Genomic DNA, 14,785 nt, shown 5'->3' with positions numbered 1-14,785 from the left:
AACTTCTGGCCCATAAATCATTTTTTTCCTGCTTTAGCGCTTTGAGTGTTAATTTTTTTTGCCACGCTCATCTGAGTCAGGGGGTGACCCCCCGATCTATGCTAAGAAGGGCCCAAGGGATCAGTTCCCATCCGAAACCCACGGTCCAGCTCCGGGGGCTCTAAGGACGAGCGGGAAGGCAAGCAGAGCCACTTGCCAGAAGACAGCTGCCTGCAGTAAAACAGGCCTGCAGCCCGGAAGACAGAGCCCAGGATTCCAGAGGGGTTTGCTCCCTCGGCCACCGCCTGGGTCACCTTCAGCCACACGGTTTCCCTCCAGGCAGAAGGAAAACCTCCGAGACAGGGTGCGGTGTCCCCGGCACCGGAGAGCAGAGGCGCACAGCCCCGGCACGGTGCTCCCCGGACAAAGCAGAGAAACGCCCGGGCTAGGCCGCAGGTAGCGGCCCCACAGCTGCTCGCCTCCCCCCGCGGCCGGGAGGCTCTGCCGGCGAGCGGAGCCAGGCCCCAGCGGGCCGGGAACTGCGCCCTGTCACCGCCGGGCTCAGTGACTCCGCCACGGGCCGCAGCTTGCCGCGGCGGCGGCGGCGGCGGAAGCGGGCAGTGCTGGGCGGGCCGCCGGGGGGAAGCCGGCTGAGGGAAGGGGGCGGTGCGGCCTGGCCCTGCCCTGTCCGCGCAGAGAGGCGGGAAGGCCGCCCGCCTGCCCCGGGGCTCCACCGGCGCCCCCCGCCGCCAGCCCCTCGCCGGGGTGCCCGCCGTGCCGGACCTAGAGCCTCGGCCGTGGGGCCGTAGGCAGCAAAGATGGTTTCTCCCCCAGCCCGATACCTAGTGTTCTTTCAGTATTTTGGCACTAAATATAGGTAGGTGCCTCCGCTGCCTCGCGCGGTGGAGGTAAACCAGCGGCCCGGGGGGGTGGGGTGGGGTGGGAGAGCTACAAGGAGGCGGTTGGGGAAAGGATGGGCGAGTGCAGTGCTCTTGGTAAGTGATAAATCCCTTGCTGAGTAGGTGAGAGCAGAGAGGGAGCTGGACTCTGCTGCTGCATATTAAGTGTTAGGAAGGGGATGGTTTGGCCAGGAAATGCGTAAAATGGGCAAAGACAAAACATCAAAGGATGGAGGAGGCAGGAAACTTGTGATTTCAGGCTGGGGGATGGACAAGTTGCTGTATTTCCTGCAGTGGTGGTGGTTTGTTGGGCACCCGGCGGTGTGGCCAGGTCTCGGTGGTTCAGATACCTGCGTGCTGCCCGAGAGGTGCAGGTGAAGTGGGCTGTGGGCTGTGTGTCCGGCAGGATAGCTGAGCCTGGGTTTCCCCAGGCCTTAAGCGTCCCACGTGTATAGCTGGGCTTGTTTACATTAAAAAAAAAAAAAAGTGGGAGAACTTGTGCAGCTCCAACTCAGGAAATTGTGCCAATCTTCACGAGGATTTTACAGAACACCACCATCATGTGCCAAAACCCACAATTCTTTTGTAGTGCGTGGTCTGTGTCACTGTGGGTACTGACCTAAATTACTCTAAGTAGTTACAGGTAGATTGGGTTTAGCCTCCAGACATAACTTTCCATGCTTCAGCAGCTTTTGTGAATGGCTGTGATTTCTGTAGTGGAGAAGGAAGTTCATCGTAAACCATCTTCGTGGTCTTGTAGCCCCTTTCTGACATCCACAGGGCCTGCAAGAAAGGGACCTGCAACTGGCAGCCACCTCCTGGCCCGGAAATGGTTTTATCTGTAAACTCTTTTCTAGTGTAATTTGTCTGCCTTATCTTCCCATCAGCCTCCATCTGAAGGGCTAGTCCAGAGAGTAACATTTGAAAGATTATTTTGATTTTCAGCCTCCTTTCTTGCAAATAACCACTGCATCTGTTTTCCTGTCCATTCATCAAAGTGTTTGGTCCCTACAAGTTCTGTAAAAAGATCCAGGTCACTCAACAGCAAACAGTTTGATGACTGGCCCCCATTAACTTCTGGATGTGTTGGTAGACTCTGTGTCAGGTCCTCGGATCTTGACACGCATCAGTAACTATTGTGTTTGTTTTGCTCTGCAGTGGGGTTATGGAGACTTCGAATGATCAGTCAATAGTTGGAGTCCAGAATTATTTGGAGGTAGGTCTTTGCTAATCAAATTGCCATTAAAATGAAACTTCTAAGGTCACATTGTTGAGCTACAGATATTGTTAAGGATAAATATTATTTTATATTGATTGTTTTAGAACTATGCAAGTGTCTTTTATTGAGTGTCAAAAAGTGCTTTAGAAATGATGTCAGTATGCAGGTTGGTGAAATAAGTTGGGGTGAAATCAAGAGATGTTAAGATCCTGATCCTGAAAAAGATGTCTCTTTCAATGAGACTTGAAATTGAGGCATCTGAGTCCAGAACTATGATTGTGAGAACCCCAGCACCTGCTGGCCCACCTGAAGGTACTTAGGCGTGCCAGCTTCCCTAGCACTTAAGGCTTTGCCTCCACCTGTTTTTCAAGCTGCCTCAGTCTTGAGCAGGCTTAGCTGTTCTGCTTCTAGTTCATGTTTAAGTCCTTTATAGATTTAGAAACTAGATGTTGTATCCTCCCAGGAGAGGATGTCTCTGATAGATGTTTTTGGACACAGAAAAAGGTATAGCAGGATATCCATTGTTCTGAAGAGAAAGAAATGCTTGGTTTCCATTCTTCTGGTGTTCTTTTAATATGCTGGGAGGGAAAAGGTATGATCCTGTCATTGCTGTTGTTCCTGTGCTGCTCCTAGGGATTTCCCAGTGTGTAAGAATGTCTTTCAAGACTCAAGTGCTGTTTGGGCTTGGAGTGAATGTGCAATAGGAGTGCAAAAGGCCTAACTCTTGCACCAGTGAGTAGAGAGTGGGTCACTTACATAGGGTAAATGCTCAGCACACCTGGAAGTCAGTGTAATTTAATTACAAGCTGCTGTTGTTGTGCGTTTATTTGAGCAGTTCTGGTGAATCTTGTGTTCTTCTGCGTGGCAGGAATCAAAAGGAAGCTGCATTATTTTTCTCTCTTGTCTTAGAAGCATCGTGCAGTTTGAAATGACGCTTGTGCCCATTTAGCAGATAAAATCTTGTTGAAGAGGTGGAAACTCATTGCTTTAGGTCAGATCATGCCTTTTTGTTATTCGGTTCTTGTTTCTGGTGAGACTGTCTAACCTGAGATCACAAACTGTACCAGTTTGGAGGTGGTGTGTCCACCATGCTTGTTTTGTGATAGCCTGTACTCTGCCTGCATTAGCTACAGTCGTGGTGCTGGGCAGGAGTAAAGTTGTTGAAGAGCTGGTCTGGGAGCAGGCTTGCTGTTCCGCTCAGCGGCTCTGTGACCATGGCCAAGATACTTCCATGCTGTGCCTTGGTTTGCTGAGCGAGGGTGATAGTTCTTGCACGCTCTTGCTAAGCAGTTTGCAGAGGGAAAGTGTGATGAATTATGGTTTGAATAAGAGTTCTCAGGGTGTATTTGTATGGCTTCTTGCCTGAGACCATTGTGGAGAAAGTGTATAAATATTGTGCAGATCTTGAAAGAAGAGCCCCAAAGGACTTTCTATCTCATTTATCTAATCCTCCGAACCATCCAGTGTCTCAGCCCCAGGCGCCGGACTTTGGGTGAGCCCAGCAGTTGTTTTGCATTATCCAAGCAACTTTGTTTTAACAGGCGAATGGGTAGGATGGGTGATTAAAGGAGAAAAGAAGAAGGAAAAAAAAAAAGAAAAAGATAAACTTATTTGGTGTTGTCTTTTCACAGTATCAGCACTTTGCAGGCCAGTTCTGGGATATGTGCTTTGCTTTCATGTGGTGGTATTGATGCTGGGCACTGCTGAGCAGGGCTGTGTCTATTAGAACCACATGGGAAGTCTTAAAGCAACTTTAATAGAAAACTTCTGGGGCCTGTAGGAATTTATCTTCCTCCGTTTCTGTGCAGCCTTGAACTTCACAACTTTCCAAAGCCAGAAAGGCATCTGAAGGGAAGGGCAAAATTAAATTTGTAATGAGATCCTTATTGTAGTCTAAATATGTTCAGACATTTGTTTACAGTTACAGGCAAGCAAATAACCTGTGAGGTGTAGACCTTGTGTCTCAACAAAAGTGCAATGGACTGGTTTGTGTGTGCGTCCCGCAGCCCTCTGCGAGATAAGGTGAAATTGCTGGGCTGGGGCTGAGCAGAAGACCTGTCTATAACCCTTTGTCACCGTACAGCACTGTATCATACCTGACATGGAAGCTTTTGTAGTCCTCAGTGCTGCTACGTAACAGAGCCCCGGGCCTGTCTGGAGGAAATGGAGACTTGTTTTAGTTTGGGGACAGATGTAGATATTTCAAGGAGCTTTAAATATATCTTTGAGGGGGGTGATCTTTGCAGACAATGCTTTCTTTGTTTCTTGGAGACAACACGTTTGTCTTGAAGCACTCAAAACTCCAGCTTGCTAGTGATGGGTCCAAACCAAAGTTCCAGACCTTGTTTCCCCAGATGGGGAAGTTTGAGTCCTGTGACTTGGCTCCCTCCGCTTCCTTGTGGAACCTTAGAAGATGCAGGACTTCACGCTGTAGTCTCAATTCTTACAAATGTCCCTCCTGTAAAGGAAGATCTCCCGTGTAGCACCTTTTGCTAAAGCGAGTAGCTGTTGCCTGTGCTAACAGGCACCATATGCGAGGCCTGCTAGGCCCTACAGAATTAAGTTCCCTTTCATGTTTGGTTTGAACCATCTCCTGAGTGTGCTGTTTCCCATTGTGCTGGTAAACGCTGCCCAAAACTATTCTTCCCCACACAAAGCTCTGCTTTGGCCAGCAGCCTTGTGCTGAGGCCGGATATTATTCCTCATGAAAGGAAAAGGGGGAGTAGGAGAGGAGAGAAAGAGAACAGGCGCAAACTCCTTACTATGCAAGGCAGCTTTGGTACAAGCTCCTGCCCACCCCCCCAAAAAAAAAAAAAAGAAAGGAAAATGGACCCAGGGAATTGTCATCTTCAACCCCTGTTTGGATAATAATTTCAGTGGCATAGGAGATGGCTGTGGAAACCCTTTCTTCTGGCAGAAGCCACTTTCTCAGTTTCTTCTTCTTGGCTTTCATTTCAATTTTTATCTATTCCACTAAAAGTGAGTTAGGTTTTTAATTAGTTTCAGTTGATATAGCACCCATTGAGTCAGTGAGGCAGTGATGACTTCCAACCAGAAGCTTGCATGTTGTTATTTATTAGAACACGGCACGTTATAAATCGTGCGGCATCCTCAGTAACGCAGTGCAATCCCTTATGTCTATGCATGGTGAAACCAGCACGCATTCCAGCTGCTGTGAAAGAAAAATAGACGCTTATTTTTCCAAAACATCCCTAATGCACGCTTTCTCTTGAACACACCCATCCACAATTGATTTCACAGGTTCCTTTTGTGGTTCCTAGATGTAGAGGTAGATGGCTGCGTATCTTGAGGATTTTTTATTTAGATTTCAGGGAGAGAAGTGGATGAACTTTTGCTTTCCCGCCATAGGTGATATACATTAATGGGCCTGTTCTCCATCTTGCCTCTCCAGCATTTGTACAGAATGAAAAGAGAACAGAGCTGCGAGTAATAATAGCAATCTGGAATGTGGATCCATATCATTCTGGCACGCAGCTGAAATTTCAGCGTGATTCAAAATATGGAACTGCTTAGTGAATGAAACCTGTTAGCAGAACAGACCTACTGAATGCAAATAATACTTTCCCCTGCATCGCTGCTCTGCAGGGTGTTAGAGGTACAAACTGACACCCAGGGATGCTTGTTGCTGCTCCAGGAATATGGAGGGGCTGTGGGGAACCTGTAAGGAGTCTGACCTGGGGAGTAAAGACTAAATGAAAACGGATGAGATCTGGCTCAGTGAAAGGCTTCCAGCAGGTGCCAAGTCAAGATTTCAGCATTTGTAACACCTGCTAAAGAGAAGGATGTTTGCGTGCTCTGAGGCTTGAGGAAAGGAGCAGAGACCTGTGAACTCTGAGCACACAGGAGGACAAACCCGCTCTTTTAGTCTTGTATCTTCTCTGTTGCTTTTTAGCTGGGTACTCATGGGTAAAGTGCTGAACTTCTGCCTCAGTTTACCCCATAGGAATCCATAGATGATACCCAACAGGGTCAGGATCTGGATTGATAGCAGTAGAGCCCTTTGAGGTCCTCAGATGAAAGCCTGCTTGGTTTAGGGCTTGGTTTTTTTCCTAAAAGGACAGGAAAAACTAGTTGCTATCCAAGCAATTATTAAATGTAAATAATGCATCTTTTTTGAAATTCAGTGTGGGTGATATTAACAGATTAAAGTATACAGGAACCAGAGGAGGAAACCATCAGCTGCCTGTAGGCTCAAAGGACATCTGGATGGTACAGATATGAGATGTTTGCATAGGTGAAGGGGTCATTTCTGAATTGCCTGCAAAGAAGTTTGGTAGTTCAGAAATTCTCTCTTTAAGGAGGTTAATTAGGATGGGATATAAATGAAATATTAAAATTGAAACCGGTGGCAACAGTTGATAGTATATTATCAGCTGCATGCCTGTTAGGCTGGAAGAAGAATCCATAAACAAAGCTTTCAGCATTCACACACTGAGATGGGTTGTTGATGGTGGTCCCATTCCTCCTTGGATGCTCAGCACATATATCCTTCAGTCATCTCTCCAGAGAGGTGTCTCTGGGAGAAAATTGTGCTGAGAAGGGCAGCTCTGAAAATACCATTTGTTGAACCTGTCATTCAGTCCTGTACCTCTGTGGATTCATCGGCTGCCGTGAGCTGGGGAAACAACCAGATTTGCCTTGGAGTCTGCAATCCTCTCTTCCTCTCCGGTCTGCTCTCCAGTAGGGCTCAGCTCCCGTTGGCAGAGGAGAAAGGATCTGAACAGTGTCCCTATTGTCCAGCTTTGTTCAGATGCAGTGCTTGAAATGGAATGCAGTGTGGGATCCAGAGGAGTGCTGCATCCAACCTTCTCCAAGTCCGTAACAAGACAGAAGGATGTTTTCCATGTTCTCTCCTGTTCTTTCTTTCCCTCTACCCCCACTCAACCATGTTCCCACTGGCTGGCTTTTGCCTGATGAGAAAGGAGGGGGAAAAGAGGGTGGAGGAAAGGAGGAGCCTGCAAAACCCAAGCCTATCTTTCCAGAAATGTGGCTCTTAAAATGCAGCTTCTGCTTTCAGACAAATTGCCGAGGCACAAGCCAGCGTCTACTGCAGAGAACTATTTAATTTGTCTGCTTCTCTCTGCTTAAGGGTGATAAATAAAGATTTTCATTGTTAATTGTAACCACATGTGAACTCCAAATAGAAGGATTAGGAAGGGGAAAAGGCTAGGGTCTTCTGTTCTGTTTCCCAGGCCTTTCCCTGCAGCTCAGTTACATTTTTTCCTTCCCTCCTTGTGCATTTTAATGGTATGTTTCTGAGAGCCCACAATCCCGTCTGCTCAAATAGTAGGAGTCTGGAAGGCATTTGTGAGTCAGCAGTTCAAACTTTATTGACTCTTGGTACCGAATTAAAATCTAATAAAGACCACTGCTGGGTTCACTGCTCAGGAGTGGAGATGGGAAAGAGCAGGAAATTTCTAGTCATTCATCTGGTTTTCTGCTTATTTTTGTTGTTTTTCAGTCTTTCAGATATGCTTCAATCATTCACTGGATTTTTTTGTCTAAGGGTCTGTCCTCACAAAGAAAAAAGTTATTTTGCAGTGCTCCAGCAACCAACTTTAAAACCTTACTGTAGGTAAGACCTCCTATGGTTTTAACGTTGCATTAGTAAGTTATTGGAATACCAAGGTTTCTGACCTATTGGGCTTTTGGTGAGGGACAAACACACCCTGGCTTTGCTAAACTTAGGCCAGTCTAGACAGACCCTTAAATATACAGCATCTAATTAACCATGTTAGCATCTCTTTTGCTGTCTCTCTTTTGTGTGTGCATCTTGATTAAAAGACACCCTATTAATGACTCATTTACCAGGGTTTTATTTACTTTCCCAGCAGGAACCTGTAGTAATTCACCCAGTTGTTTTTCCAGCCCTTTGTTAGTGGGCAGAATGGAAAGGCAGGAACAGGGTGGGTATAAAAACCAGCTGTGTGGAGAGGAACAGTTGGGACAGGGAAACAACAGTCCTAGCCACAGGTGGATTCTGCAGCAAATCCTAGCCAAAATCCATATGCAGAACCTAGAGGATCTCAATGGCTGTCCTTCCCCTTGTGTTAAGGATACTATATAATTGCAATACAGTTTGCTAACTAGTTTTTAAAGTACATCTCAGCTGCAGTGTAATTTTAGGGCCTTTTGGCTCTGATAAGCTTGAACTCTGGGACTGGGATGGTGTAAATAACACTTGTTGTTTTCTCGCTTTAGTCTCGCTATGGCAGAAGTCTTAGTGTGAGTGAGGCATCGCCTGAGTATTAAGGTAACTCTATCTCCTGCAGAAAACAGTACTCTCAAGGATTAGCCAAGTCCTGCATTAATGCAACTGTGGAAGCAAGGAGTATAAGGAAATTCCGTCTTGTGATTGCTGGTGGTGTGTGTTTGTCCTGTGGTTATTTGTACCTGCTGGGATAGCCGCTGTCAGCTCCTCAGCTACTGGTGTGTTTTCCGAGAGCTGTGTCTGATTCCTAGATCTGTTTGTATTTATGTTTCTCAGTGGGACTGATAAATGCATTACATCAGTGCTATGCTACTACTGATCTGGTCCCCCGGCTCCTCCTCTGCTCTCAGCAGTTAATGGAAGGATGTTGCGCTCTGTAGCCCCGCTCCCATTGCGGATGGAAAAGAACTGCTGCTGCAGCAATAAGCTGCAGTATTTTACACCGTTCTGGCCGACACTGGAAGCAAAGGCTGCAGCCTGAGCTCCTTCAGGCATCTTGGCTGAAGTCGTTCAGACATCCCTGTGTACTGTTTCCATCTCTTTAAGGCTTGGGTTCTGCAGCTCTTTAAGAGCTGCTGAAGTAATCTGAGTCCAGTTCTTTGCAGTAGATTGCAGGGGTGGTGTCTGGGTTTAAATGAGTAATTCTCTGTCCTCCTTCACGCTCACCCAATGATACAAAGCAAAGGATAGGTAGATGAGTATTTTTTATTTTGTTTTATATGTGTAAGGAAGCTCACATGGCATTTTGGATGTTCTGTTTGAGGTGATTTCAGAAGAAAAGGTGAGAAGCCACTGGTGCTAGAAGTCCCCCAAACAGGCTCCTCTCTATCCCTTTCTTTGCAGCCCACAGTAAAACTCCCAGTTACTTCTCCGTGTGAACAATAATGAGATGTGGTTAGCAAGGAGGAGGATGTGTTTTCCTAGCTAGCTTGAAGGAAGTCTGTTACTCATGAGTCCATCTCGTGTTGGCTTTCAGAAGGCAGCGCAGAACCTGAAGCCCATTGTTCCCATCAAGTTCCACATCTCCAGCCGAACAGATTCTGGCGTCCATGCACTCAGCAACTCTGCTCACCTTGACATCCAGAGGGCACCAGGGAAGCCAGCTTTTAATGAGAAAGAGCTCGTCTACAGTCTTAATTACCACTTGAAGCCTGAGCCAATCCGGTGAGTTGAACGAAACATTGGGGTTTTCAGACTGGAAGCCAAATTTGTGCCATGTCAGAATCAACGTGCCATTTGCCTGCAGCTGCTGTGCTGCGCTCTGTTCTTTCTTGTGTTACTTTGTCTTATTTGCACATGCTAAAAACTCTTCAAGGCACAGACTGTCTTTGTCTATGCAGCATTTGGCACAGTAGGACTTGGATGTCTGTGCTGTACCTTTCTGAAGAGTGTGTCAAAGCACTTCAGAGTGTTGTGCAAGAAGATGTGTAATTCATAGGAGGTATTTAGGTGAGCAGAACTTTGATGCAAGATGCCAACTGGTAATTACTCGGAGGCCTGGGTTGCTCTGCTTCACGTTACTGCAGTCTTTCTGATGTCTGGTGGCGTGTACATAAAGGAAAATTATGGAGGCAAATTCCCTATGCCAGAGCAAGAGCCCAGGACAAAAAAGCACATCCCGCCCCACCCCAATGAAGGGATTGTTGTAAGAATAGCAACATTACTATGAAGTACACTTCCCCCTTTCTGCTTCACCCAGTCTGCTTTATTTTCTGATCTCCCCTTTGTGAAACAGGGCCTGACCCAAATGCTGACATAGCAAGGCATGGGATTTGAGGACTGACATCATACTTGCATCTGTTCTTGGTTTTTCAAGGGACGGTTACTTCTCCAGGGCTTGGGGAGCAGTGAATCCGGCTCTGAATGTGCAGGTGGTGAAATGGTTTGGGGGAGGGAGAGATGAACGACAGTGTTACTTTTTTTTTTCTCAGGAGGTATTTCACGTACACTCAACACGCTGTATGAAGTAAAGTGTGAGTTAGTCTGAGATGGTTGAAGCTGCGGCATGCTCTGCAGAAGGTGTTGATTTGCAGTTCAGTCAGGTGTCTTGACTTTCAAAGCATATTGCAAACATTCAAACCTTAAGCAGAGGAAGGAACCTGAGGAAAGCAATCCCAGGTGGCAGAGTCTTCCCTAGCTTTGACTACACCGGTGGGTGTTTGGTACCTCTGGAAACTAGAATCAGAGTCCCCAAGGTGTCTGCCACCCTTCTTAGAAGCACCGAAGCAGGTTGCCTGCCTCTGGTTGGCAGTAGAGGTAGGCAGCTAATCCCCAGCTGTGACTAGGAGGTGGGACGTTCCAGCATGCCCCGGACATGCCGATGACACCTGTGGTGCTGGGCAGAGTCTAGCTAGGTTGCAGAAACTCTACATCTGCATTAACATTGTGTGCAACACAGGTTAACTAGCTTGTTGTTCCAGCGCTAGCTTACTGGAATCCCACCGATGTACCATCTGTAGGCCTATGCCAAAGGAGTGTTCAGCGCCTGCAGCTCTCATGGCCTCAGGATTGGGTTTTACTGTGGTTTCCTACAGCGTTTCTGGAGTTGTCTGTCAGTGATGCTTTGCATTTATTTAAATACAGTGAGACCTTTATGGGCTCTCAACTTGGTGACTGGAGCAGAAGCTGCTGCGACTGTCTCGGAGCCAGCTGTATTCTTTGACCTCCAAACAAGCACCAGGGGAGCCGTCAGAGAGGGAAGGGGAAGTAAAATCCTTGGAATCTGAGCTCAGGCAAGAGGGCAGGAAGGCACCGAGAGCACCTTGTTACTGGAGGCACATAGTTCCTGTTAGTGGCTGTTTGTTTTGTTATTTTAACTGACCTTTTCCCCCATGATGTTTCCAGTTCATTTGACAGCCCTCAGACAGTTTGGGGAACAGCATAAGGCCATACCGCTTTCCCCCTCTGATCCTTGCAGTCTTCTGACTGTCTGTGTTAGCTTCGCTGTTGCTGCCCCTCTGTGAGACCCTCTTGCGATGTCTTGGAGTGGGGGAGCTCAGCCTAAGGGCAGTGTGAGATGACTTGTGCTGCTTGGGCTTGACACAGAGTGTGGCTGCTATTAGAAATGCATGATCGTCAGTCCCCAGAAATCTGTAAGGGAAATTTCTCTGCCCCCACACCTTATTTGCAAAAATGTGTTTTAGCAGTTTGCAGAGTTGGTTGAGGCTTTCCCTGAAAGCAGAGGTTTCACAGTGGGTACCTGAAAGAAAACCTGATTTTACTTCCTTCACTAAACAGCCCACGGACAGCCATCCAGTAACAAGTCAGATCATGCATCCCAAACTTGAAATTGAATATTAGCATGCTAATATAAGATTGACAGTTTTGCACTCACAAATCCAGTTCCTCCGCTGGCCTCTTAAAGTAGCAGCTAGATTCCTCTGCAGTGAGAGGCCAGAACACAAAGCAAATGTCTCTCTCGAGCTAGCTAAGTTGCATGCTTAGCATCTGCAAGTTACTGTCCCTTGACAGCTTTCACCTTCTTTGACGTATGTGTAAAGAGCTGCTAATGCAGCTGCTCTGGGGTGGGGCTGGAGATGATTTCTTTTCAGACTGCTGTGTCAGTTAAAAAAAAAAAATCTGAAAGAGAATTTGACTTATATGGGGTTTTGGTTGTTATTTTTGCTCAGACTGAAAACTAGGTCAGAATCTATATACCCTGGAAGTCAAACCCTTTCTGGATGTTCTAGCAGTAATGAGGAACATGAAGTAGGTCATAGTTCTGATGTCCTTGCTTAAAATACTAAAGCAGTTGTTTGGAAGTCAAGACTAGCTAATTTTACAGCCAGAGGGTACCACTGCAATAAGCAGTCTGTTCCATGTGTCACCAGCCACTGAATCTCAGTCTCTTTTCCCTGAGTTTAGGCTTGTAACTTGTGTTGTTTAGCTTTAATGGAATAAGTTGTGCTAGAGAGCTAAAACTACTGTTGTGACCCTGCCACTTCCAACAGTAGTAGTCATATAGATATATAGTTATAGCTAGCTTGGTGTTACCTGGACTGATCGGTCTGAGAGTAAACGGGATTGCTGCTGAAGAAAGTTTTGTTAGGGAGCATCTCCAAAAGGAGACAGCAGTGGGATCTTGCAGATAGGGAAAGGTTTTGTCTCATGCTAAGATCTGACAGGTACGTACCAGGAGGTGATATCTTCTGATAGAATGCAATACAGTCCTGATCAGTTGGAGAGTTTATCAGGATGCAGTCAGCTCTACTTCTCCTTTCTCCCTTGGGCCAAACCTTTTAAAAATGGTTCAGCTGCTTTCTATTAAGGAGCTTGGTGATGGGCATGAGTCAAAGTGTATTCAGCAACCATCTCCTCCCTCTGTAATATTACTTTGCTAAGAAGAATTCTCTCCTAATGCTGAAGAGAAAACTCGGTGCTTTCATGTGGCTGCAAGCAGGGCGTGATGGAGAGAGGGATCTTTGTTAGGACATATTATTGTTGATAGAGCTTGGAAGGGAAACAAGATTCCAAGCTGGCTGACTGTCTGTATCATCAGCAATAATAACCTTCTTTGTAGCATGAAGGGATCTCTTCTATCAACTCATCTGTCTTTTAGATTTGCAAATCTAAATTTGAAAGGTTCTTGTCCACGAAGATCAGAGTGTATTTCATAGATGGGGTAACTTTAGGAGAACTTTGCTGTCACTTAAGTAGGGATAGTAATACAGTAGACTCATGCCTTCTATTCCTGGTTTGAGTTTTGTAAGCACACAGTAAAAGCTGTCTGGGTGACAGGACAGAGCTGGGATTCCTCCCACCTCCTGCAGATTGGCATTTTGTTTCTGTTGTCGGTGGACAGAGAAGGACGTACTTCTGGAGGACATCCTTGTATCTAATACATTGCCACTTCTAGTTAGGTGTCTTTGGGCTTTTTTCTTTCAATATCCTCTGAAATCCAGGCTCTGTTGAAAAGCTAAAAAATGCCGTGAGTCTTTATTTACCAACAGTCTTTCAAAAAATAGGATCTTAACAAGGCCTGAAATGTAGTACGTACGGACAATATGCTGAAATAAATGCTGGAAAGACACTCCTAGCTAGAAAGAGTCTATGGTAGCAATTGCATCTGCTAGGAGAGGCAGGAAAGGCTGCTTGTGCTGAAGAATCATATGAGCATAAATAGGCTTTTCTGTGAAAGAATCACTCTGTCAGAGGGAGTAAAAGGATGGTTATTTAATAAAAATCATGTAAGTGTTAACAGGAGAAGTTCAAGATAGATGAAATGCTTGTGGAGGAATGTAGACAGAGGAAAATAAATGTAATAATTATATTATTGTGTTTAGAAGAGGCTGAAGGTCCTAGGTTCAAACTCCATTGCAGGCCTGGAGGATGTAGTTTGTATTTCTACTGAGAGTTTATAGCAGTGGAGCAATCTCCTGGGCTTGTTACTGCAAATCTTTGTGGAGGCCTGTGGCTCAGCTTTAATTTCTTCTTCTGTGGTCCGAGCCTTGCAGTCAAGGGATGTGAGCCAGAGGCACTTGAGCTGGCAAAAATCCCTGAAGCACCAACCTTTTTAAAGTAAATAAATAGATTTGTCTATTACTTTGTCCCAAATGGTATCGTATTTTTTTGGCTGCCCTGGATACCTTCTCCTGACTATGCCAAACTCTGGAGACAGAAAGGCACACAGCAGGAGAAAAACTACCTTCTAAGGAGAAGTAGCCTCTAAAGTAACACCGGCAGAGATTATTTATGCCTGTGTAATAGTGATTCCTTGCTGTATGTTCCCTCCAGTATGGTGAGTAGCCAGTGCTCTGGGATAAGGGAAAATCAGATCCAGTAAAAACTGCTGCTGACATGTTCAAATCAGTGATAATGCTTTGGGGAAGGTGCAGAAACACAGGGAAGCTCTGTTTTCTCCCTTGCCAGGGAGAAGGGTGTTTTCCCCTCTGGCAGCCTTCGTACCCTCCCTTCAGGCTGCCAAGCTGCCTGTCTGATGGTAATGGTGGCACTGGCTTAGATAAACAAGTTGCTTATAGAAGAAAACAGGGGAGTTCAGCTGCGTACAAAGCTGCTTCTTGAGCTACCTGCCCAGAGTCAGGGGAGGATGAGTAGACATGAACATCCCCAAAAGCCGTTTTCCGCACACGTGAAATGCGAGGGTTCCCAGGAGGTCTCCTGCATGCAGCCTTCTGCTCTTTTCAGATGGACTCATTCTAGGCGAGGGTGGGATGCACCTTTATTGCTGCAGCAAAGTCCTGTTTGTCTTGGAAGCTGTGTGGGGAGGTGGGAGGGAAGGGACCTAGTTTCAACTATCTCCATCTGCTACGACAAGCTGCCTTTGAGAGGTATCTGTTGTTGGGGGAGTCCTTCCCACTCATGTTTGGGACCGTGGGTCTGCAACAGCAGAAGGGCAAGGTGTTTGTAAGGTATGCTCCTCAGCTGGAGACGGAGGGAGTCAGTTTGCTTTGGGAAGCTGCTGCCTCTTGCCTTAAGCACGGGTAGGAACACGTGTGC

The 14,785-nt window shown here is 46.4% G+C and overlaps 1 protein-coding gene across 5 annotated transcripts in view; it reads left to right on the top strand.

The window, feature by feature from the left end:
* The first annotated feature begins 642 nt into the window (after positions 1 to 642).
* Positions 643 to 14,785, top strand: part of PUSL1 (pseudouridine synthase like 1) — a 27,994-nt gene continuing 13,851 nt past the window's right edge. For 2 of the 5 annotated variants that reach the window (XR_012838539.1, XR_012838540.1), the window contains exons 1-3: positions 646 to 856; positions 2,037 to 2,094; positions 9,306 to 9,493. Coding sequence is in view for 2 of the 5 variants with exons in the window: in XM_075772953.1 (XP_075629068.1) it covers positions 798 to 856; positions 2,037 to 2,094; positions 9,306 to 9,493 (305 nt within the window). In the remaining 3 variants the exon portion in view is untranslated. Of the gene's footprint in view, positions 857 to 2,036; positions 2,095 to 9,305; positions 9,494 to 14,785 lie in introns of all 5 variants that reach the window. The other 3 variants (XR_012838541.1, XM_075772953.1, XM_010308608.2) reach the window with 3 other exon arrangements.

Source organism: Balearica regulorum, chromosome 21 (genome assembly GCF_011004875.1).
Source record: "Balearica regulorum gibbericeps isolate bBalReg1 chromosome 21, bBalReg1.pri, whole genome shotgun sequence".
Lineage (NCBI taxonomy): Eukaryota > Metazoa > Chordata > Aves > Gruiformes > Gruidae > Balearica > Balearica regulorum.
The sequence above is the reverse complement of the archived record's forward strand: the minus strand, read 5'-3'. Positions and strand labels throughout refer to the sequence as shown.